Below are 25424 nucleotides of genomic sequence, written 5' to 3' on the forward strand. Positions count from 1 at the left end.
CTAACACATGGAGATTAGATTTAGTTCACAAAGCAAAAAACAGTGGGAAAGCTATTGTTTTTTAGTAGGAAAATATTTTACGAACAGCAATTCAAGCTTATTAATGAGTCATGGAATCAGTTTAATAGGTCACAGTTCCACAGGAAACTGATAGGCATACTCAGATTTAAGATGTTTAATTTGAAGTGGGTTTAATAAGGGACTTTTTTCTAAGGTAGGTGGTGGGGGAGAAATGTCTACTACACCTGACTTTTAGAGCTATTTGGATATCTCTAAGTGGATACACTCATATGTTTTTAGGTTGTTGGACAGAGACTCCCCTAGAGTTCTGGTAGCCACCTGGGACAATGGTCTCTGAGTTTTCATGCCTTCTTGATTAGCAGGTTTCACTGTTGTCTTCTCTTTGGCACCAGTGGAATATGAAGGAAGGACCAAGCTGTCTAGTTGTTGCTGTTGCAGTGCCCAAACTGTTTGCCCTGCCCACTGTTTATTGATGCCATTACAATATCAAACTTGGAGCACCTTGGAAGTTGTTTTCATCCTTTATTGTAGTTCTTTCCTATTCTGTTCTTTGTAAGTGTTGGGGAATGGTTATAACTTCATCAATCTGATTCCTTTTGTTTTCAGGGATTCCTTCTATATTGTATCTATTGAGAAGGTCTTTTCGTTTTCTGGTGACAATATAGCTTAAATTAAAAATGTATATATGATTATATGCATGTGTATGCATGCACATACACATATGTAAAATGACAGAGTTAACGGGAGGGTAGCTGGATCATTGGCTTATTTTGTCATCTTAATCCGCTGTTTAGTAAAACGTATGTATTCTCTTGGTTTTTTTTCCCCCTTAGATTACAGAATATTATCAGTCAAAAAAAAGCTGAGGACAAAGAGGGAAAAGATGAGCCCAGCAAAGATAACCAGCAGCAGGCTCTGATTGACCAGAGATACTTCCAGGTATTGCTGACAAAAAGACTGGTGTTTACAGGGAACCTTGGTTAAGAATCACAGTATGATAAATTATCAGTTAGTAAGGAATACTTGTATCCTTTATTTGCGTGTGCTTAGCGTGTTTTGTCTTGTCATGACATACCTAATTGCTAGAGGTTGGTACCTTGACTTAGAATTGTCCCTTGAAAAGAGACTTTGGCCTAGTTCAAAGTAGAGCAGCAAAAACCTGACAAGATTTTAATAGATACCATAATCCTTTTCTTTACTCTCCCTGCTTAAGCCATTTCTCTTGTTTCCTTTTCTATCTTTTTGTTTTTGCTGTTGTTGATACTATTATTATATAAGTAAATCTACTTCTTAAGGTCCTTGTTATACTTTTTTAAAATTTGTATGTTTTGTCCACCTGAAACTTAATTTTCTTTGTGGTATAATATAGTGATCCAACCTTGCTTGATGTATAGACCATCTATTATTGAGCAAATGAGCAGTTAAGCCTGGTAGTTTACTGACTGAGCTGGGCCTGCATTCATATTTTATTGGGCCCTTACAGGTCTTTTTTAACTTTGAATTAATTACTAGATTTTTTAATTAAGAGATATTATTTAAGTCCTTATTTCTAGTTTCTCTTAAAAAGTCAAAGGATCTGGCAACAAATTCCTGCATAGTGGTTACCAGTGCAGAATTCAGCCTTGCCCCTGTCATGCCTGGCCGTGTGCTCCTCAGTTAGCCACAGTCCCATGCCATCCTTGCTTCACTTATTTGTGCTCTTCCTCGGCTTCTACAAGCATTTGAGTTTGCAGTTTCTTGTAGACCATTCTTTCTCTACTTTATTGAAATTGAAATGTTTACCATATTCCCTTAGATGCATAGATTTATTTGTAGACTCTGTAGTGTCTCATTTCTATACTAATTTCTGTAGTTTTATAGTCAGCTTTGATACCTTTGGGGTATTCTTTTAAATTTTTTTCTTGAATATATTTTTAGCACATTTGTTCTATATGAGCAATGTCAACTCAAAAACAGATCCCACTGAGACGAGCTGAGATTGAATTATCTTTTTAGATTAATATTTGGAAAAATAACACATTTATAGTTTTGAATCATCTCAGAAATATGTCTCTAATTTTATTTGGGTCTTCCTTTGTACCTTTTAATAAAGTTTTGTATCTTTTTAAGTTTAGCTCTTGCATATTTTTTGTTCTATTTCCTAGGTTATCTAGTTATCTTACAACTTTTATTGCTATTATTAATTGGAGCCCCTTTTCCATTACATTTTTAATTAATTGTTGCTGGTTCTTTGTCCATCTCTGTGTTGATATTATGTCCAGGCACCTTTGTGAAAACTGTGGGGTTTTTTTTGTAGTATAATTGTTTCCCAATGTTGCATTACTTTCTGCTGTACAATGAAAGGAATCAGCTATATATATACATACATCCCTTCCCTCTTGGACCGCCCTCCTACCACCACCACCCCCCGCCGCCACCCCACCCATCTAGGTAATCACAGAACACCAAGCTGAGAAAATATGGCAAAATGTTAACAATTATTAAATCTCAGTTTATATGGGTATTTGCGACTGGGCCACAGGGTGTCCTCATGTTTGGTCAAACATTATTCTGGATTTGTCTGAGAATACTTATGAGTGAGAGGAGAAAATCTTTTTTCTCTGTGGTTTGCTTAAACTGTCAAAGCCAATAATATACCTTCACTGTTATGCCTTGGGGATATATCAGCCCTCCATGTTTATATACCTCAGGGTATATCAACCCCTATGTTATAATTTAGTTCACGGGGATCTTGATCACTTTCCTTTCTATAAGATATTACACTGGCCCATTACATTGATGACAGTATGCTGATTAGACCTACCGAGCAAGACGTAGCAAATTATTGGTATTTGCGTGTTAAAGGATGGGAAATAAATCTAACAAAAATGCAGGAACTTTCTACCGTAGTGAAACTTCTAGGGCTCAAGTGGTGTGGGCATGTCAAAATATCGTGTCTAAGGTAAAGGATAAGTTGTTCCTTGGGCCCCTCTAACAACCAAAAATGTGGCACAGCACCCAGTGTGTCTCTGCATTTTGGAGGTAGCATATTCCTCCTGTGATGTGTTCTTCCCACCCCATTTACTGAGTGATCTGAAAAGGTGCTTGTTTTGAGTGTGGCTCAGAACAAGAGAAGGCTCTGCATTGGTCCAGGCTGCTGTGTGAGCTGCTCTGCCATTTGGGCCACAGGACCCTGGAGGTCCATGGTGGCTTAGACTGTCCTGGCAGACAGCAGTGCTGCTTGCAGCCCTTGGTGGCCCCTGTAGGTGAGTCGCAAGTCAGATCCTTAGAGCTTTGGAGAAAAAAATCCTGTCATCCTTTGCAAATAACTACTTTCCTCTTAAGAAATAGCTCTTGGCCTTTTACCGGGTCTGAGTAGAGACTGAAGACTTAACAGTGGGCAACCAACCTACCATGTAATCTGAAATACCCATCATGAACTGCGTGTTATTTGACCCACCAGCCATAAAGTTGGGTGAGCACAGCAGCACTCCATCATTGAATGAAGGTGGTGCATATGAAATTGGGCCTGAGCAGACCCTAAAGGCACAATAAATTACATGAAGAAGTGGCCCAAATGCCCATGGTTTCCCATTCTTGCTGCACCACTTTCTCTCTCCCTGCCTACACCTATGGCTTCAAGGGGAGTTCCTTATGATCAGTCAACACAAGAGACTTAGGCCTGGTTTGCAGATGGCTTTGCATGATATGTAGGCACCACATTAAAGTACACAGCTACAGCACTACAGCTCCTATCTGGGGCATCCCTGAAGGAAAGTAGTGAAGGGAAATCCTCCCACTGGGCAGAACGATGAGCAGTGTACTACTGCACCACAAGGAAGGAAAGGAAGAGTGTGTCTAGAATACAAGAGCTCCCTTAGGGCATCTCTAGGTGTTGCCGTGCCTTGTTATAAAGGTCAGTGGAAAACTCCAACAGCCTGGTCCAGACCCTTCAGAAATGAAGATTTGAATTACACCAGCAAGTAAAGAACCAGGAGCATCTGAGGTGCTTGTTGAAGGCAGATGTAATAAATAATAGGTAATGGAAGAAAGTAGTGATAAATACCAGCTGTGACCATATGATGACAACAGAAGTGAGGATTATAATTGTCATGTGTATTGCTTCCTTCTTTTGTTATGAATATGTTCATATATTTATGTGTGTATGTATATATTTATGTTTTTCTGTGTATATATTTGTAAATACACACATGGCAAAGGTTTTTTTTTTTTCTTGCTCTTTTTCTCTTACATAATGATTTTATGTCATATTTGAGTATCCAGCAAATTTGGAAAACTCAGCAGTGGCCGCAGAACTGGGAAAGGTCAGTTTTCATTCCAATCCCAAAGAAAGGCAATGCCAAAGAATGCTCAAACTACTGCACAATTGCACTCTTCTCACGTGCTAGCAAAGTAATGCTCAAAATTCTCCAAGCCAGGCTTCAGCAATACATGAACCATGAACTTCCAGATGTTCAAGCTGGATTTAGAAAAGGCAGAGGAACCAGAGATCAAATTGCCAACATCTGTTGGATCATCAAAAGCAAGAGAGTTCCAGAAAAACATCTACTACTGCTTTATTGACTATGCGAAAGCCTTTGACTGTGTGGATCACAACAAATTGAAAAATTCTTTAAGAGATGGAAATACTAGACCACCTGACCTGCCTCCTGAGAAACCTGTATGCAGGTCAAGAAGCAACAGTTAGAACTGGACATGGAACAACAGACTGGTTCCAAATAGGAAAAGGAGTACGTTAAGGCTGTATATTGTCACCCTGCTTATTTAACTTATATGCAGAGTACATCATGTGAAATGCTGGACTGGATGAAGCACAAGCTGGAATCAAGATTGTGGGAGAAATATCAATAACCTCAGATACGCAGATGACACCACACTTACTTTAAAAACAATGATATAGGATTTCCCTGGTGGTGCAGTGGTTAAGAATCCACCTGCCAATGCAGGGGACACAGGTTCAATTCCTGGTCCAGGAAGAACTAAAAAGCGAAGAACTAAAGAGCCTCTTGATGAAAGTGAAAGAGGAGAGTGAAAAAGTTGGCTTAAAGCTCAACATTCAGAAAACTAAGATCATGGTATCCAGTCCCATCACTTCATGGGGAAACAGTGGCAGCCTTTATTTTCTTGGGCTCCAAAATCACTGCAGATAGTGACTGCAGCCATGAAATTAAAAGACACATGTTCCTTGGAAGAAAAGCTATGACCAATATAGATAGTATATTAAAAAGTAGAGACATTACTTTGCCGACAAAGATCCAGCTAGTCAAAGGTATGGTTTTTCTGATAGTCATGTATGGATGTGAGCGTTGGAGTATAAAGAAAGCTGAGTGCCGAAGAACTGATGCTTTTGAACTGTGGTGTTGGAGAAGACTCTTGAAAGTCCCTTAAACTGCTAGGAGATCCAACCAGTCAATCCTAAAGGAAATCAGTCCTGAATATTCATTGGAAGGACTGACACTGAAGCTGAAACTCCAATACTTTGGCCACCTGATGTGAAGAACTGACTCATTTGAAGAGATCCTGATTCTGGGGAAGACTGAAAGCAGGAGGAGAAGGGGACAGTAGAGGATGAGATGGTTGGATGGCATCACCAACTCGATGGACATGAGTTTGAGTAAACTCTGGGAGTTGGTGATGGACAGGGAAGCCTAGCGTGCTTGCTGCAGTCCATGGGGTGGCAAAGAGTCGGACATGACTAAGTGACTGAACTGAACTGAATTTTATATCATAGTTTTTTTAATTGTTACGTATTTATTTTTTTACTGTGCTGTGTCTTTGTTGATGCGCCCATGCTTTCTCTAGTTGCAGTGAGTTGGGGGGCTACTCTCTAGTTGTGATAAATGGGCTTCTCGTTGTGGTGGCTTCTCTTGTTGTGGAGCACAGGCTCTAGGTGTGAGGGCTTCAGTAGTTGCACCACACAGGTTCCAGAGCACAGGCTCAGTAGTTGTGGCACATGGACTTAGTTGCACCATGGCATTAGGAATCTTCCTGGACCAGGAATTGAACCTGTGTCCCCTGCATTGGCAGGTGGATTCTTAACCACTGCACCACCAGAGAAGTCCTATATCATTGTTTTTAAATTACAGGATATCAAGTTATCAGGATATCAATGAACAATACAGAGAAATAGAAGAAAATGACAGAAGGGGAAAGACTAGAGATCTCTTCAAGAAAATTGGAGATATCACAGGAACATTTCATGGACAGATGGGCACAATAAAGGATAGAAACAATAAAGACCTAATAGAAGCAAAAGCAATGCAAGAATACACAGAAGAACTTTACAAAAAAGATCTTTATGACCCAGATAATCATGATGGTGTGGTCACTCACTCAGAGCCAGACATCCTGGAGTGTGAAGTCAAGTGGACCTTAGGAAGCACTGCTGCCAGTAAAGCTAGTGGAGGTGATGGTGTTCCACCAGAGCTATTTAAAATCCTAAATGATGATGCTATTAAAGTGTTGCACTCAAAATGTCAGCAAATTCGGAAAACTCAGCAGTGGCCACAGGACTAGAAAAGGTCAGTCTTCATCCTGGTTACCAAGAAGGGCAGTCCTAAAGAATGTTCAAACCACCGGACAATTGCACTCACTTCCCATGCTAATCAGGTTATGCTCAAAATCCTTCAAGCTAGGCTTCAGCAGTACGTGAACTGACAACTTCCAAATGTACAAGCTGGGTTTAGAAAACACATCAAGGAAAGAGTAATCATCACTTTAGGACTTCACCTCCTTTTCTGGCAAAGGGGTTTTAGTGCATCTTTGATATACAGTGTATACAGCATAGTTGTATCATGTTAGGTAGTCAATGATCTTGTTTGTTATTGTGTGTATTTGGAGATTAAGTATGGTTCGAGGCAAACCTGATAGCTCAGCTGGTAAAGAATCCACCTGCAATGCAGGAGACCCTGGTTTGATTCCTGGGTCGGGAAGATCCACTGGAGAAGGGATAGGCTACCCACTCAAGTTTTCTTGAGCTTCTTTGTGGCTCAGCTGCTGGTAAAGAATCTGCCTGCAATGTGGGAGACCTGGGTTCAATCTCTGGGTTGGGAAGATCCCCTGGAGAAGGGAAAGACTACCCACTCAAGTATTCTGGCCTGGAGAATTCCATGGACTATACAGTCGCAAAGAGTCGGACACGACTGAGCAACTTTCAGTTCACTTCAAGACAAACCTGGTGGCTCAGATGGTAAAAGAATCTGCCAGTGATGTGGGAGACCGGGTTCAATCCCTGGGTTGGGAAGATACCCTGGAGAAGGGAATGGCTACCCACTGCAGTATTCTTGCGTGGAGAATTCCATGAACACAGGAACCTGGTGGGCAACAGTCTATGGAGTCTCAAAGAGTTAGACATGACTGAGTGCCTAAAGCAAAGTGTATGGGTGTCAAATTGACAAGGGGTGAACTTGTGATGGTTAATTTTATGTGTCAACTTGACTAGGCTAGAGGGTGCCCAGATAATCTGGTCAGATATTGTCCTAGGTATGTCTATAGGGTGTTTCTGGGTGAAATTAACATTTGAAATGGTAGACTGGGACAAAGTGGATTGCCTTCTCTACAGTGGGTGAGTCTCATCAAATCAGTTGAAGGCCTGAGTAGAACAAAGGCTGAGGGAACAAAAAGGAAGAGGGAACTTTCTGCCTGCCTGACTGCCTTTGAGCTGAGACATCAATTTTTTTTTTTTTTTTTCTGCCTTCAAATGTTGAACTGAAACATTGGCTCTTCCTGGGTCTCAAGCCTGTGGGAATTCAGACTGAAACTGTTTCATGGGCTCTTCTGGGTCTCCAGCATTGCTAACTGTAGATCTCAGGATTTATCAGCTCCTATAATAGAGTGAATCAGTTCTTTATAATTAATAAACACACGTACATATGCACACAAAAGTACACATCCTGTTCATTCTGTTTCTGGTGAACCCTGACTATATAAATAGTATTTATTGTTCATAGTCTCTTTATTTTCATTTAAGGAAATTTCATCAAAAATTTCTTGATGAAAAATTGGGAGAAAAAGTTATTTAAATCTCCATCAAAATTTCAGTCTCTCATCCAGTTCAAAATTTCTGTCTCTCATCCAGTTCAAAATTTCTGCTTTATGCTTACTTTATTTTGTGCCTGCCCTGTACTTCTCCAAATAAGCAGTGTGGCAAGGGATTGTGATCTGTTTCATTATTGAATTGCTCCTCTTCTCTCCTAGTCCTCTGCTGTATCTGGCTTCTTCCACGTTGGCAGTGAGGGTGGATGTTGAGTGAGAATAGAAAGCAAGAGTAGAATCTTTCTTGACTGGTGCTGGCGTAATCTAGCACTGGTGCCCTTTGTGTGGCTGATGACCAAATACTGCCCCTTTTTCTCTATCATAGAATGTGTGTGTGTGTCTTTTTCTCCAACTGACCTCTTATGAATCCTTCTTCTCTTGTTCAACTGACACTCCCTTAAAGGCCTCCAGCTATATGTACTTTTTTTTCCATGAAAGCAAAGCTTGACTGTCTTCCAAAGTATCCTTGGTCACAGGGTATATTCTTACCTACCATAAAGTAAAACGGCAAACTTCTCTTGTTGCTGCTTCCTCTCCTTATTCTAGTCCATCTTTGTCTTTGTCTTTTTATTTTTGCTGTGTAAGCAACCCTCCTAAAACTTAATGACTTAAAATAACAACCCTTTTAGTATTACTGTGCTTGAACAGCTGAGCAGTTCTCAGCTGGGCTCCTTCATGCACCTGCTATCAGATACAAGTCAGCTAGGTGGCTCTGGAGTTGAATGGATATCAGGGTGATTGGGTTGACTGGGTCATGTGTCTTTTATCATTCACCATTTAGCTTGGGCTCTTCCACAGGGCATCATCATCATCATCATCTTAGTCGCTCAGTAGTGTCCAACTCTTTGCTACCCCATGGACTGTAGCCTGCCATGCTCCTCTGTCCAAGGGGCTTCCCTGGTAGCTCAGAGGGTAAAGCGTCTGCCTGCAATGTGGGAGACCTGGGTTTGATCCCCAGGTCAGGAAGATCCCCTGGAGGTGGAAATGGCAACCCACTCCAGTACTCTTGCCTGGAAAATTCCACAGATGGAGGAACCTGTTAGGCTACAGTCTATGGGGTTGCAAAGAGTCACACACGACTGAGCAACTTCACTTCCACAGGGCAGAAGAGCTCAATAGGAGAGAGCAGAAATAATCAAGGCCCCTTGAGTCTTGGGCTCCAAACTGGCACACCATTATTTCCTTTTCTGTCTGCCAGAGCAAGGCCCAAGGTTGCCCCTAGATTCATGGAGTAGAAAATAGACTCTACTTCTTGATGGGAGAACCTGCAGTGTCATATTGCAAAGACAAGAGCACAAAGACAAAAATTGCAGTAATTTTTGCAAACAATCTGTAAGGTATGGATACACACTGCTAGCCATATATGTAATCCTCCTTGGTTCACCATCACCCTCATGGAATGGGGTTGTGCTATGACCTTGTGGAGATCAGCTCCCTGCTCTCCCTGTTCTGCTGCCCTTCTTAATTTTTGGTGTGAGGGAGAGGGAGAATAAAGACTGTATTCCTGTGCTCATTAGTAATTTAATGAAGGGGAATTATTTTTTCCATTAAAATGGTATTCAAAGTAGAGTTTAAATGTAATAGAATTAAAACATTGAAATGTACGTTCTAAGCCAAACAACAACAACTTGTAAATAAACATCAGAAACCAAATTCTCAGAAGACCTGTAGCTTTCTATGGGGAAAGAAGAAAACAGTTATTTTTCACTCATTCTGTACAGCCCTTTGAAAGATACTTGTCTTGGTGATTCCTGTCCAATGAATCTCTAACTCAGAAAATGATGTTGCATTGATACATAAGCACTCTAACATAGATCACTCTGATAGGACTGTGATAAACTTTTCAACTAAAAATGCCATGTTTTTTTAAAGGTATTGAGTAGCATCAATTCAATTATTCACAATCCAAGAGCTCCAGTAATAATATATAAACAGAGCAAAGGAACAGCCCAACATTTTAATAGAGATCTTGTTCAGGATTGTGGATTTGAGCATCTTGTTCCTATAATAGAGATGTGGGCAGATCAACTGGCTTCCTTAAAGGTATGTGGTTGAATACTTTTTACATGCTTTGAAAATGTATCAGAGTCTGTGGGCTTTATATACTTTTATTCTCAAAGTTTTATATTTAGTGTGCTTTTACCATAGTTATTTTCTTTATAATTGTACCTTACTGATGAAATGTTGGTTAATGAAAGTGTCATTGTGTTGTGATTTCCTGACTTTTTCAAATTCTGGTGATACTAATTGTTTAGTACATTTATTTGACACTGAATGTGTTGCCTTGAATTGCTAATTTTAAAAAAACTATCAAAATGTTATACTCTTCCTCTTTCTTACCAAATGCTGCTGCTGCTGCTAAGTCACTTCAGTCGTGTCCAACTCTGTGCGACCCGATAGAGGGCAGCCCACCAGGCTCCCCCGTCCCTGGGATTCTCTAGGCAAGAGTACTGGAGTGGGGTGCCATTGCCTTCTCTGTCTTACCAAATGAAAGGTTAACAATACTAATATGTGAGGTCTAGGTGTTAATTGTGCTTGTGCTTAGTCACTCAGTCGTGTCCAACTCTGCAACCCCATGGTCTGTAGCCCACCAGGCTCCTCTGTCCATGGGGATTCTCTAGACAAGAGTACTAGAGTGGGTTGCATGCCTTCCTCCAGGGCATCTTCCCAACCCAGGGATCGAACCCAGGTCTCCCGCATCTAGGTGTTAATTAGTGAGTGTTAAATAAGTGGAGGACTAAAATAAGAAGTTGAGAAAAATAAGAACTTCCTGTGTTTCCTTCTGTATTCTAGAGTTGCATTGTCTAATACATTAACCACTCACCTACATGTAGATTTTGATCACTTGCAATATGATAGTCGCAACTGAAATGTGCTGCAAGTATAAAATTACACACCAGATTTAGTAGAAATAGTATGGAGATGATTAAAAGATAATTAAAATAGATGATCTGTTGATACTATTTTGGATATATTGGGTTAAATATATTTAAATTGTCACCTATTTCTTTTTACTTTTTTAACATAGCTACTAGATAATATAACTGTGACACACATTACATTTCTTTTGCATGACATTGATGTTTTAAAGGGCCAAGCACCAAGCACTGTGCTATGCACATAGTTGATGCCCAGTAAATATTTGTTTATTGATTGACCAGCCTTAGACTTCTAAACTTACAGGATCCCAGCTCCTTGTGCACAGTTTTAAATAGATTAGGACAACATATTTAGGCCAGGAAAACAAGTAGACTGTCATGAAAATTAAGTAGAATTACTTTTTAGGCATCTTTTCGAATTAAATTTTTTCTTGGAGCTACATACATGGATGAATCTTGAAAATATCCTAAATGAAAGAAACCTGTTGCAAAAAGTCACATATTGTATGATTCTGTTTTTTAATGAAATGCTCATTAGTATAGTATAGGCAAATCTATAGAAAAAGAAAATAAGATTAGTGGTTACCCAAAGCCTGGGAGCGAGAGAAAATAGGGAATAAGGGTTTCTTTTTGGCATGATGAAAATATTCTAGAATTAAGATAATTGTGATGATTGCACATCTCTGTAAATAAGACTACTGAATTACACACTTAAAGAGGATGAATTTTATGGTATGTGAATTACATCTCAATAAATCTGTTATTTAAAAAATCAAGGGCAAAATAGAAATGACAAGCTTATTTTTTATTCATCGATAATTCAAAATAATTACTTGAATAATAGCATACATTACTAATAAATAACATACAATTACTTTAAACATCCAGATTCCAGATAATCAGTATATGTATAATGTTTTTTGTAAGGCCTGAAGAAAATGAATTTAACAGGCTCTTTCTAAACAGGTAATGGTATTTTTTAAAAAATACTGATGATTAATATTTGTATTACATCTGCTTGGATAATTATATTTTATTAACATGATTATGAAAACTTAAAAAACTGCATAATAGCATATTATTTGTTTTGTTATGAAGGATTTATATAAGTCCTTGAAAATACTGTCTACAGAACTGGTGCCTTGGCATAATTTAAAGAAGCAGGATGAAAATGAAGGTGTCAGAGTTGAAGATCTGTTGTTTATAGTGGATACCATGTTAGAAGAAGTTGAAAATAAGGCAAAGGTAATACTACCCAGTACTTACATAGATATTCACATTTTAATGTGAAATTAATGATATGGATACAGATATTCTACTATAACTCTTTCTCTTTTTAAAGTTTTTATTAAAGATTCGGAATAATTTTAAGATGTGAACTTTATTTTTCTTCCTCTCTTTTGGGCAGGACAGCAATATGCCAGACTTCCACATTTTGCGAGCTATTGTTTCTCACTTCCAAAAATTATTTGATGTTCCTTCTTTAACTGGAGTCTATCCTCGAATGAATGAAGTTTATACTAGGCTTGGAGAATTGAACAATGCTGTGAGAAACCTCCAAGAACTCTTAGAACTAGGTAATGACTCATTTTCATTTTTGGCCTCCCACTTAATAATGATTATTAATAAATCTGACTCTTTGTGATCCCATGGACTATAACCCACCAGGCTCCTCTGTCTATGGAATCCTCCAGGCAAGAATACTGGAGTGGGTAGCCATTCCCTTCTCCAGGGGATCTTCCCGACTCAGGGATTGAACCTGGGTCTTCTGCATTGCAGGCCGATTCTTTACTGTCTGAGCCATCAGGGAGGCCCCATTAATAAATGAACAAAAAGTAGGTAAAAAATTGAGGGTAACAGAAACATAGCATTTGATTTAATGATTTTGAAAATTCCCTTAAAATATTCTCCTTTTATTTCTCTTTTGCAGATAGTTCATCCTCATTGTGTGTGCTGGTGAGCACAGTTGGAAAATTGTGTAGGCTGATTAATGAAGATGTGAATGAAAAGATTATGCAGGTATTAGGACCTGAAGACCTTCAAAGGTATTATTTTAAAAAGGTTGCAAAGTATTGTCCAGAATGTTTGGAGTGGTAAAATTAAAGATTTTCAAAACTTCATAAGTTATTTACCTTTCCTGTTTGGAATAGCATTTTTAAAAATAATCTCACACCTTAGGGATGGAGAGAATATCAAATATTTTCAAGATAAAAGTAGATTCTGGGGTCTGAGTCAGGACTCTAGCATTTTTGCTATAAGCTTATTCCCAAGGGAAATTATAATTAGAGAAAATCAAACTTTGTCAGCAACTTCATGTTAATTCAGAATATATAAGTAAGTCCAATTTTTAGTAGATTACCATAGATCACTGAATAATCACTAAGAGTATGTGCATTATTTGATAAGATATTGCTGCTGCTACTGCTAAGTCACGTCAGTCGTGTCCGACTCCGTGCGACCCCATAGACGGCAGCCCACCAGGCTCCCCCGTCCCTGGGATTCTTCAGGCAAGAACACTGGAGTGGGTTGCCATTTCCTTTTCCAATGCATGAAAGTGAAAAGTGAAAGTGAAGTCGCTCAGTCGTGTCCTACTCTTAGAGACCCCATGGACCGCAGCCTACCAGGCTCCTCCGTCCATGGGGTTCTCCAGGCAAGAGTACTGGAGTGGGTTGCCATTGCCTTCTCCAGATAAGATATTAAGGATTTCTTTTTTAAAGCTAGGCATCTCCAACATAAAACCTAATTTTTTTTTTTTAATGTTAAAACATTATAGCTGTATTCTTCCTCCCTCCTCCCTCAGATTTTATACTGCAACATAAGGAAAGTATATGTTCCATATGTTCTGCAAGTTTTCCAAGAGGAACCCTAACCTAATCTGACACTTGAGGTTTCTGATACTTGATGATTTTAAAAGGAACGTATGTCTCACTATTGGTATTTTTCTCCCTCCCAGTTTTACAGATTACTGATACTTATTCTTAATGTTTAATATAATACAGGATATGAAAATCAATTATTTTTGGAAAACATGGTCTCTTAAGACTCCTCAAGCTAAATGGAAAGTTCCCATGTTAGAAATGTTAGATAAATTTAACCTTAGAACAGATGATTATACTGCTAGTAGATTTTTTTTTGTTTTAGAAAAGTATTACTAGGTGAACAAAAAGCTCAGAAGGAAAGATTGCAGTAAATAATCATTAAATTTGTATTTAAATTAGCAGGACAGTTTCTTTCTGTTTTGAAATGTTCTATGTCCATTCAGATGTAAGAATCCTAAGTCAGAAATTCAGTATAAATTGTGCTTTTTTTTTTTTAAGCATTATCCACAAATTGGAAGAACATGAGGAATTTTTCCCAGCATTTCAGGCATTTACTAATGATCTACTCAAAATCTTAGGTAAGATTTTTGTCGGAGGTGGTTAAATATTGAGTCTTAGGCTATCATTGGGTTTGAGGAAAGAGTGTTTAGTCACTGTATTAGTATTTTTACCTAGAGTGGTAGAAAGTGTCTGGAAACCACTAGTAGTAGTGAAAACAAACTTCTGACTTGCAGTTAAAGTTGGTTGGGGTTAATCTACAGAACAGAGAAGGACATATTCTTTAAGGAGCTGAACCTTTGTTTTAGGACTTTAAAATGAGAAATGACATTATTCTGGCTAGGCCCACTCCAACCCTGACTGTCATTGGCTAATGAGAAATGTCTGTAGAATTTATGATCTTGATAGGTGTGTTTTTAATTTTTCTTCTTCCTCCTCCTCCTCTTCTTTTCTTTTTTTAAAAAAAGATAGTTCCTACCTACTCTTTTCTTAAAATTTAATTTCCTCAGATGATGAAAAATAATACAACGTAAACATCTGTAGAAAGGAGATGAATTTATAAGTTTGTGGAAGGGAAGAGATACATTTACACTCTTGGTCAGATTGAGGGCTTTAAGGGAAAAAAAATGTAATTAGGAATCATAGCCAAAATAAAAACCCACATCTTTTACTTTAAGTGTGATTTATGGCTATAAAAATATTATGATTATGATTATGGCTATAAAAATAATTAATCTTACCATTAAGAACACTTTTTAGGGAATTCCTGGTGGTCCACTGGCTAGGAAAGATTCCCTAAACCCAACAAAACAAAATCACTTTTTAAAAATGTTACAATGATTTATTTACTTCATTAATTCACTATGATTAATGAATTTTTTTCTGTGTAGCTCATTTGAAGTTGAAAGTTTTTGTTTTGTTTTTTAAAGAATGACTCTGACATAGGAAATTAAATTAGAAGAGGAGATAAGGTTTGGCAGAAGATAAAGCAATGAGTAAGTTAAAATTTGGTAAGAAGATGAGTAAATGAAAGGCATATCTGACTGGAGTATATAGCCTAGTTGAACATAAATTTTGTGGCCAATTTTATGTAGACTGGAAGCAACGGAGACAGTGAATGTACTTTATTCATGCTCATATATTTGAAAAGATCATGGCAAGGGAAGACATAATTTGAAAGTTTAACTTGAGATATGAAAATGTAGAAATGTATTTATTGCCTTGTATCTCAAAGAGCTTTGTTTCCTGTAATATGATTTTACTTGCTTTGAGATAGCGATTAACAGTGTTTCTTGTCATTAACAAACATTTTACTAGGTGTGCTATTAACACTTATCTCATAATCCTTGTATAGAAACTTCTTCTCAGATATAATACTCAACATGGTTCATGTGGGACCATTTGCTTCAATATACATTGTTCATGTGCTGTTCAGTCACAGTTGAAATTCTGGAGTAAATATTAACATTTCAGAAATTAAATCTGTTTTGGCAAACATGACTATTTTTATTATTACTAGATGCAAGGTGGCTTAGTGATAAAGAATCCACCTACAGAAGAGATCCCTAAGTCCTTAGATGGAGGCCCAGGAAAGAGAAAGGGCCTCTCCTAGGGATTTCACCATGTAAGCTCACCCATATATTAGAAAGAGGCAGTAACATAATGTTATAAATATGGTGAGTAGTATCTGTTGTTAAGAGCACACTGCTAATGAGATTAATATCAGAGTCAGAAGATGCTTTTGTAGGTAGCTTTTACAAACAAATGTCCTGTGAATCAGTGATACACTTTTAGAGAAAAATTTCATGTGCTTGAAAGCACTAGTGATGTTGCCTTTGTGTTTGAGGTTTGCCTTTGCCCAGAGTTATCATTTCATCTGAGCCTAACACTAGATGAAGCTACTGTTTTACTATTGTTTTTCTGTTACAGAAATTGATGACTTGGATGCCATTGTACCTGCAGTAAGGAAATTAAAAATACTTTCATACTGAAAACAAATCATTTTTACTGTGTAAATTGCATTCTTAACATCCTAAGTATTTTGTAGGATTGATCTTACTCTGAGACATGGGTTATAAAATGTATTTACCTCAAAATTTACCCCCTTCTTTCTATTGAGGCCTCCATCTGTATAGTTTTTATTGACTTTGAGATTCTTTTATAGAAAACAATTGCTAAGTTTAATTAATTAACTTTAGATCCTTGAATAATTCTTAAGCAGTTCTTGAGTACTTGAAATTTAAGATTGTTTTAAAGTACAGTGTGTGAATAAGAGAGAAACTCAGGGAGAGATAATGCAAGTACTAGAAAGGTTGCATTTAAGTTCAGAGTTTACTGACCTTTTTGGTTCTAGGAACAAGGAATGTCAATGTCTGTCTTTTTTTTTTTTTTTTTTTTAAATGTCTGTCTTTAGTCCAGCCAGCAGGAAGCTATTGCTTTCCTGGCAAGGAAATGGCACATTCTATTAAGATATCCCTCATGACACTTGTACTTTCAGAGCAGAAGGAACAAAAGGAAGAAGGAAAAAAAATTTTCCTATGAGGGTAGAAAAGAATTATGAGGTACAATAGATGAGTAGGTCTAAGTCTCTCCTTTAAAAAAGTGTCTTTTTTACTATCTTCATGTGATGTACCTTTTATAAGGGCATGAAATCTTAAATAAAATTTTGTAAAGAATCTCCAAATGATATTTTACATGTTTCAATGTCATTCTCCCAAATCTTCCCACCCTCTCCCTCTCCCACAGAGTCCATAAGACTGTTCTATATATCAGTGTCTCTTTTGCTGTCTCGTACACAGGGTTATTGTTACCATCTTTCTAAATTCCATATATATGCGTTAGTATACTGTATTTATGTTTTTCCTTTTGGCTTACTTCACTCTGTATAATAGGCTCCAGTTTCATCCACCTCATTAGAACTGATTCAAATGTATTCTTTTTCATGGCTGAGTAATACTCCATTGTGTATATGTACCACAGCTTTCTTATCCATTCATTTTGATATTTGGCAAAACTAATACAATTATGTAAAATTTAAAAATAAAATAAAATTAAAAAAAAAATCTCCAAATGTAAGTGTTCTCAGTGACTTATTTGTATTCCTCATAATGAGTCATATTCTCTTACTAGTCTGAGGCTTCCTTGGGCAACTGGTTCACCCTTGCTGCATTTTTTGTAAGAGTAGCTTTCTTGCCACTTTCTACATATTCTCTGTTATTCATTCTGATTTTCTTAAAGGATAACTGTTCTGCTTCACATCTGTGAGTACAGGTCACTTTGGGTTGCTGCTGCTCCCTTACTCCCTACCCCGACTTTTATAACTTCTCAGCTATTCTTGTTCATTGTCATATAGAATATTGTAAAGACTTCCAGGAAGCAGCATAGTGGAATGCAGAGAATAAATGTCAAAATATAAGCACCTAGATCCTTAGTGTGGTGACCATAGAGATTAGAAGTTAAGGTAATATCTTAGGTTTTTTTAGATTTAAAATTCTTTGTTTGCCTGCAATTACATTTCTTAACACTAGCCCGCAATTTGTGAAAGAACTTGTGTCTTTGAGGGTTGAGTAGAAAAAGTATTTGGATATTCAGTAGTATAAATGCTCTTAGTTAATTAGATTACTCCAAGAAATTGTTGTGAGCCAGTTTGGAAATCCAGTGACTTTTGAAAGGAAGAAATATAATTTTTTTAATTGCAGCATAGTTGATTTACAATTGTGTTAATTTCTGGTGTAAAATGATTCAGTTTTGTGTGTGTGTGTGTGTGTATCACATTTTCTTTTTCATGTTCTTTCCCATTATGGTTTATTATGGGCTTCCCTGGTAGCTCAGATGGTAAAGAATCTGCCTGCAGTGTGGGAGACCTGGGTTTGATCTCTGGATTGGGAGGATTCCCTGGAGGAGGGCATGGCAACCCACTCCAGTATTCTTGCCTGGAGAATCCACCAGGACAAAGAAGCCTGGAAGACTACAATTCATGGGGTTGCAAAGAGTTGGACGTGAGTGTTTACAATTATAATAGTTTATTTTATTGTAAAAGTTTATGTAATTTACAATTACAATAGTTGATTTACAGTTGTGTTAGTTTCTGGTATAGCAGAATGATTCAGTTTTATGTGTGTGTGTGTGTATGTGTATACACACATTCTTTTTCATATTCTTTTCCGTTATGATTTACTATAGGACACCAAATATAGTTTCTGTGCTATACAGTAGGACCTTGTGTATCTGTTTTATATATAGTAGTTTGTATCTGCTAATCCCAAACTCTTAGTTTATCCTTTCCCTACTCCCTTTTCCCTCTGGTAACCATGAGTTTGTTTTCTGTATCTGTAAGTCTGTTTCATAAGTAAGTTATTTATGTCATATTTTAGAGTTCACATACAAGTGATGTCATATGGTATTTGTCTTTATTTTTCTGACTTACTTCACTTAGTATGATAGTCTCTAGGTCTCTCCATGTTGCTACAAATGGCATTATTTAATTCTTTTTTATGGCTGAGCAATATTCCATTGTATATATGTACCACATCTCTATGTGTTCCTCTGTTGGTGGGCATTTAGGTTGCTTCCATGTCTTGGCTATTATAAATAGTGCTGAATATAGATAAATAGTTATTTATTTATATTTAAATAAATAAATGAATAAATTTATTATAATATAAATCTATTTATTTATAATATATCTAAATTATAAATAGTATGAACATTGGGATGCATGTATCATTTTGAATTATCATTTTCTCTATATGTATATGCCCAGGAGTGGACTTGCTGGATCATATGGCAACTCTAATCTTAGTTTTTTAAGGAATCCCTATGCTATTTTCCATAGCAGCTGCAGCAGTTTACATTCCCACCAACAGTGTAGGGAGTTCCCTTTTCTCCACATCCTCTCCAGCATTTGTTATTTGTAGACTTTTTAATGATGGCCATTCTGACTGGTGTGAGGTGGTACCTGACTGTAGTTTTGATTTGCATATAAGAAGTATAATTTAAAAATTACTTTGTCTGAATTTTGTCAGCTAGTTCAAGAGAGCCTGTGGTTAACTCTTAGTTTAAAACAGGAGTTTTAAAACTCTTCCTCAAAGGCCAAGGTGTTTTTCTGAGGGCCACTGAGAGGGATGGTGCCACTACTAGGAAGAATATTAGGCCCTCTCTATCTGATCTACTTTTATCCTGGCAGTTCTACTTTTATCCAGTTGTAATTATTTAAAATATAAGTACTGCAACCATTGCTTGGCTCTTGATTTTTTACCATTTTATGGATGTATAATTGACATATAATAAATTGTGCATAAAGTATTGTTGTTGTTCAGTCACTCAGTCATGTCTGACTCTTTGTGACCTCATGGACTGTAGCATGCCAGGCTTCCCTGTCCTTCACTGTCTTCCAGAGTTTGCGCAGATTCATGTCCATTGAGTTAGTGATGCCATCCAACCATCTTATCCTCTGTTGTCCTCTTCTCCTCCTGCCTTCAATCTTTTGCAGCATCAGGGTCTTTTCCAATAAGTCAGCTCTTCACATCAGATGGCCAAAGTATTGGAGGTTCAGCTTCAGCATTAATCCTTCAGTGAATATTCAGAGTTGATTTCCTTCAGGATTGACTGGTTTGATCTCCTTGCAGTCCAAGGGACTGTCAGGAGTCTTCTCCAACATGACAGTTCAAAAGTATCAATTCTTTAGTGCTCAACCTTCTTTATAGTCCAACTCACATCCATACATAACTACTGGAAAAAACATAGCTTTGACTAGACGGACCTTTGTCAGCAAAGCAATATTTCTGCTTTTTAATATGCTGTCTAGGTTAGTCATAGCTTTTCTTCCAAGGAGCAAGTGTCTTTTAATTTCATGGCTGGAGTGATTTTAGAGCCCAAGAAAATAAAATCTGTCACTGTTACAATTTGATAAATCCTGATATACATATACATCTGTGAAACCATCAAAATAATATACCTATTGTTCCAAGAGTTATTTCTTTGCCCTTCATGACCCCTCCCTATTCCTATCTCTAGGCAATAGCTGATCTGCTTTCCATCACTATAGACTAGTTTACATGTGACAGGATTTTATATAAATGGAATCATACCATATGTTCTCATTTTGTCTGGCTTCTTCCACTCAGCATAATTAATTTGTGATTTTTTTGCATGTTGTTGCATTTATTAACTGTCCATTCTTCTTTATTGCTGTGTAGTATTCCATTGTATAAAGATACCACAATTTGTCTATCCATTCATCTGTTGATGGAAATTTAGGTTATTTCCAGTTTTTGACTGCTACAAATTTCGTAGTAGTGTTCAGGTCTTCATATGGACATATACCTGATATTCATTGACTTGAAAACTGTCCTATTTTTGTTTGATTGATACAGGTGGAAGTGTAAATTTGCTTTCTGCTCATCCTGGTTAAAAGTAAAGTGTCTGAAAACATGTAATGTTTCTTATGTTGTCTTTTTTTTTTTTTTTAAGTTGCATGGTACTGTAGTCAGAGAACATGGTCTTTTGGTATTGGATCTTTGGAATTCATTGAGATTTTCTTTATGACTTTATTGTGATGAATTTCCACATATTCCACATGTGCTTTAAAAAGTCTAATCTCTAATATATATGTAGTGTTATTAATATACTGTTTAAATCAACTTCATTCCTATCATTTTTTTTTGTCTACTTGGTTTATGGAAAATTCTGAAATCCCTGAATTTATCAAATTTTGTTTTTTCATAAGTACTTTAAAAAGTACTTATGGCCTGTTTTATAAGTACTTATAAATTCATAGTCAATAATATCTTCTTGATTAATATCTCTTCATTGCTATACATGCTTTTACCTTGAATGTAGTTTTGTCCTTTTAGTTAATAGTTGCTGGATATTCTTTTCCTTTTTTTCTTCTTATTTTACTAATCTCTTTTTATATGTTATAAAATTCAACACATATGCTAAGTATGGTTTAAAAACCATAAATTTCAAGTATAATAAATGATTATAAAGTGAACACTCATGCAACATCCAAAAAATAGAACATCACCAGCACTCCAAAAGGCCTTCCCCACACACCATATGTGTCTTCCCCAAAGAGATAATCATTAGCTTGGCTTCTGTTAATCATTTACTTGTTTTTTCTTTTTTTTTTTTTAAATAGTTTTGCCAGTTTTGTGTGTATGCCTAAACCAAGATAGTTGAGTTTTGCCAGTTTTGAGCTTTATAAAAATAGGATCATGCTGTATGTTCTTCTTAATTCTTTTGTTCAACATCATGTTTGTACTATTCATCTATATTGTTTTATGTAGGTCCAGGTCATTTGTTTTCATTGGTGTCTAGTATTCTTCTATGAATGTTCCATAATCCATTTGTTTGTTGTTCTAGGGATTGGCATTTGGGTTGCTTCCAGTTCTTGGCTATTGTGAGCTACTGCTGTGAACATTCTTGTACATGTATTCTTGTTCACTTGTGTGCAGGTTTTCTAGAATCTAAGAGGCAAAATTGCTGGGTCCTAGAGGAAAACACCGGAGAAGGCAATGGCAACCCACTCCAGTACTCTTGCCTGGAAAATCCATGGACGCAGGAGCCTGGTAGGCTGCAGTCCATGGGGTTGCTAGGAGTCGGACACGATTGAGCGACTTCACTTTCACTTTTCACTTTCATGCATTGGAGAAGGAAATGGCAACCCATTCCAGTGTTCTTGCCTAGAGAATCCCAGGGATGGGGGAGCCTGGTGGGCTGCCGTCTGGGGTCGCACAGAGTTGGACACAACTGAAGTGACTTAGCAGCAGCAGCAGCAGCAGAAAACACATCTAATGATGTGAATGGATTCTCTGGGTTTGTATAGTGTTTGACTTTGATAGATCATATGTATTTTAACTTTAGAAGAAAATGCCAAACTGTTTCCAGAGTAGTTGTACCAATTTATATTCCCACCATTAATGTATGAAGCATCCCCAGTTTTCCATATTTGACCAACTTTTGGTAAGTCAATTTTTTTTTTTTTTTTGCCAGGATAATATGTAGAGCTCTTAATGTGACTTTAATGTTTATTTTCCTGATTACTAATGAAGTTAAACATCTTTTCCTTTGTTTTTTTTAGTTTGTAGTTTATTTTTGAAGTGCTTATATGTGTTTTGGTGTTTTTTTCTGTTGGACAGTCTATCTTCCTATTGATTTGTAAGAGTTATTTACATATTCTAGACATGAACCATTTGATGGTTTACACATGTTGTGAATGCCTTCTTCCATTCTGTTTCCACTTTCCATTTTCCTCTAGGATTCTTTCCTCGGCAGTCAAGAATCCTGCAAAGCAGGAGGCCCCGGTTCAATTCCTGAGTTAGGAAGATCCATGGGAGAAGGGATAGGCTACCCTTTTCATGAACTGAAGAACTTAATTTTAATATAGAGAATATAGTTAAAGATGTAGAGATTTATAGTCAGTTCTCTTAGTGTCTTACGAAATCTTTCTCTAGTCACAAACTGTAAAGTTACTCTTCTGTGTTATCTTACAGCTGTATAGTTTTGCCTTTCACACTTAGTCTAATATACCTGGAGGTTTTTTTTTTTTTTAATGTGGTATAAGTAAAGGATTATTACCTTTTCTGTCATGGATACCCAGTTGTTTCAGCACTGTTTATTGAAAAATCTATTATTTCCCCTCTGCTTGTAGTGTTTACTTCTGTCATATATTGAATATCTGTGAATGGGTCTGTTACTGGACTCTCTTCTATTCTTTTGGTCCATTTATCTCCCCCTCACTAGTATCCCACTGTCTTCATTATTTTAACTTTAAAATAAATTTTGGTATCCCACCCTTTGTATTTCCATGTGTACTGAGTCTGATTATTAAATTATACACACAGACACACACACTACATATTGAGATTTTTATTGAACTTTCATTAAACATAGGATCAGTGGGGAAAATCAGAATCTATAATGTTGGATCTTCAAACTCCTACTGTAGCATAGCTTTCCACTTGGTTAGGTTTATTTTAACATTCTGTAATAAAGTTTCATAATTTTCCTGTAGGGATTATTGCCAGATACATTCATAGTATCTGATCTTTATGCATTTATAAGTTGTCTTTTTAAAATTTCACTTTCCAACTGTTTCAGAAATAGAGAACTATAATTGATTTTTAAATATTTACTTTGTATTCAACATTCTTGCTGGAAACTCTGATTAACTCTAGCAGTATATCTTTAGATTATTTTGGATTTTCATACTTATGATCATATCATCTGCATATAACAACAGTTTTGGTCAGATATACCTGTTTTTCCTTACCCAACTACATAGGCCACAATATAGGGCTGAGTAGAAGTGGTGATAGGAATCAACCCTTTCTTGTTGCAGATTTCAAAAGGAAATCTTTTAATGCTTCACCGTTAAGCATGATGTTGGGCTTCCCTGGTAGCTCGGCTGGTAAAGAATCCGCCTGCAAAGCAGGAGGCCCCAGTTCAATTCCTGGGTTGGGAAGATTCATGGGAGAAGGGATAGGCTACCCACTCCAGTATTCTTGGGCTTCCCTGGTGGCCCAGATGGTAAAGAATCTGCCTGCAGTGTCGGAGACCTGGGTTCGATCCCTGGGTTGGGAAGATCCCTGGAGACGGGAATGGATACCCATCCCCGTAATCTGGTCTGGAGAATTCCACGGACAGAGGAGCCTGGCAGGCTACAGACCATGGGGTCCCAAAGAGTCGGACATGACTGAACAACTTTCACTTGGTACCATTACTATAAACAGAAGTCTAAACTACCCTTGGGTTTGTCATTTTCATCCTTTTACTTTCAACACTTCTGTGTATTTGGAGAGAACCTCTTGTAAATAGCATATTTTTAATTTTCACGGAATTTGACATAATAAGTTTTAATAGTGCCTTTACTATGATTGTGGCTCAGCTGGTAAAGAATCTGCCTGCAATGTGGGAGATCTGGGTTCAGTCCCTAGGTTGGGAAGATCCCCTGGAGAAGGAGTGGCTACCTACTTCCAGTATTCTGGCCTAGAGAATTCCATGGACCATATAGTCCATGGGTCACAAAGAATTGGACATGACTGAGTGACTTTCACTTCACTTACTATGATTACAAGTATATTTAGAAGTCTTTTGCCTATCTTTTGTTTTTTTTTTTAATCATATTTTTCAATGCTACTTTTTTCTTCTTTCCTATTTTTTTGGAGCAGTGTTGAATTTTTATTCTTCACTACTGATTTGGAAGTTTTATATTTCAACTCTATTGATTTTTCTATTGTTACTCTATATTATTGGTTATCTTAAAAATTTTAATACACACTTAAGTCAAGGTCAGGTCAGAAGACAAAAACTACATTGCACAGGTAGCCTAACAGGAAACATTTAAAATAAGAATTGCTGACTAGTAAAAGTAGTTAACTGCTAAAAGGAAACAAAAGAGGACTCTAAGGAGTATGCAGTAGTGACTTGAGAAAGCAGATACCACCCCCAGGAATAAAGGAGAGTGAACAAGAAACGAACTTAAGAGTGCCTTCCCACGAGGCTGATATTTAAACCTCTGAGTAGAGGTCTGGCTGCCACAGGAACAGGCAACCCACTTGTGGCAAATAAACTTGCCAGAGGGTGTTGGATGGTGCTGAACCATGAAGACTGTGTTTATGGTTGCAGGGCCCAAGGGCATGAGCCAAGAGTAAACTGTGGCAGGTGCTTAGGTAACAGAGAACAGCCTCACACGACAGTCAGCTAGCTGCCATGGATAAGGGCACCTCAGTAAAGGAAGAAAAACCCCCTTCTTCCCACTCGGGCCTTGCAGTGTCCTCAATTGATAAGCCTAACATCAAGACCCCTGGCAGAGGGGAGGAGGCTGTGTTATTTCTAATATCAAAGCAGGGCCAAGATGGGTTGATTTGGAGCTGAAAGGTAACTAGTAACTGCCACATACAAAGCTATATTTTAAAATATAAAACTCCTTAGTGCTAAGTGCTAAGTCGCTTCAGTTGTGTCCGACTCTGTGTGACCCCATAGACGGCAGCCCACCAGGCTCCCCCGTCCCTGGGATTCTCCAGGCAAGAACACTGGAGTGGGTTGCCATTTCCTTCTCCAATGCACGAAAGTGAAAAGTGAAAGTGAAGTCGCTCAGTCATGACCAACTCCTAGCGACCCCATGGACTGCAGCCTACCAGGCTCCTCTGTCCATGGGATTTTCCAGGCA

The 25424-nt window shown here is 37.5% G+C and overlaps 1 protein-coding gene across 14 annotated transcripts in view; it reads left to right on the top strand.

Annotated features, from left to right (window-relative positions):
- Positions 1-23055, top strand: part of CEP70 (centrosomal protein 70) — an 86381-nt gene extending 63326 nt beyond the window's left edge. For 12 of the 14 annotated variants that reach the window (XM_059889020.1, XM_059889025.1, XM_059889014.1 and 9 more), the window contains 8 exons: positions 855-960; positions 9928-10098; positions 12033-12179; positions 12343-12511; positions 12865-12979; positions 14252-14331; positions 16181-18249; positions 22512-23055. In XM_059889020.1, coding sequence (XP_059745003.1) covers positions 855-960; positions 9928-10098; positions 12033-12179; positions 12343-12511; positions 12865-12979; positions 14252-14331; positions 16181-16242 — 850 coding nt within the window. In that variant the 3' untranslated portion in view covers positions 16243-18249; positions 22512-23055. Of the gene's footprint in view, positions 1-854; positions 961-9927; positions 10099-12032; positions 12180-12342; positions 12512-12864; positions 12980-14251; positions 14332-15180; positions 18250-22511 lie in introns of all 14 variants that reach the window. The other 2 variants (XM_059889031.1, XM_059889028.1) reach the window with 2 other exon arrangements.
- The last annotated feature ends 2369 nt before the right edge of the window (positions 23056-25424 follow it).

This window comes from Bos taurus, chromosome 1, assembly GCF_002263795.3.
Source record: "Bos taurus isolate L1 Dominette 01449 registration number 42190680 breed Hereford chromosome 1, ARS-UCD2.0, whole genome shotgun sequence".
Lineage (NCBI taxonomy): Eukaryota > Metazoa > Chordata > Mammalia > Artiodactyla > Bovidae > Bos > Bos taurus.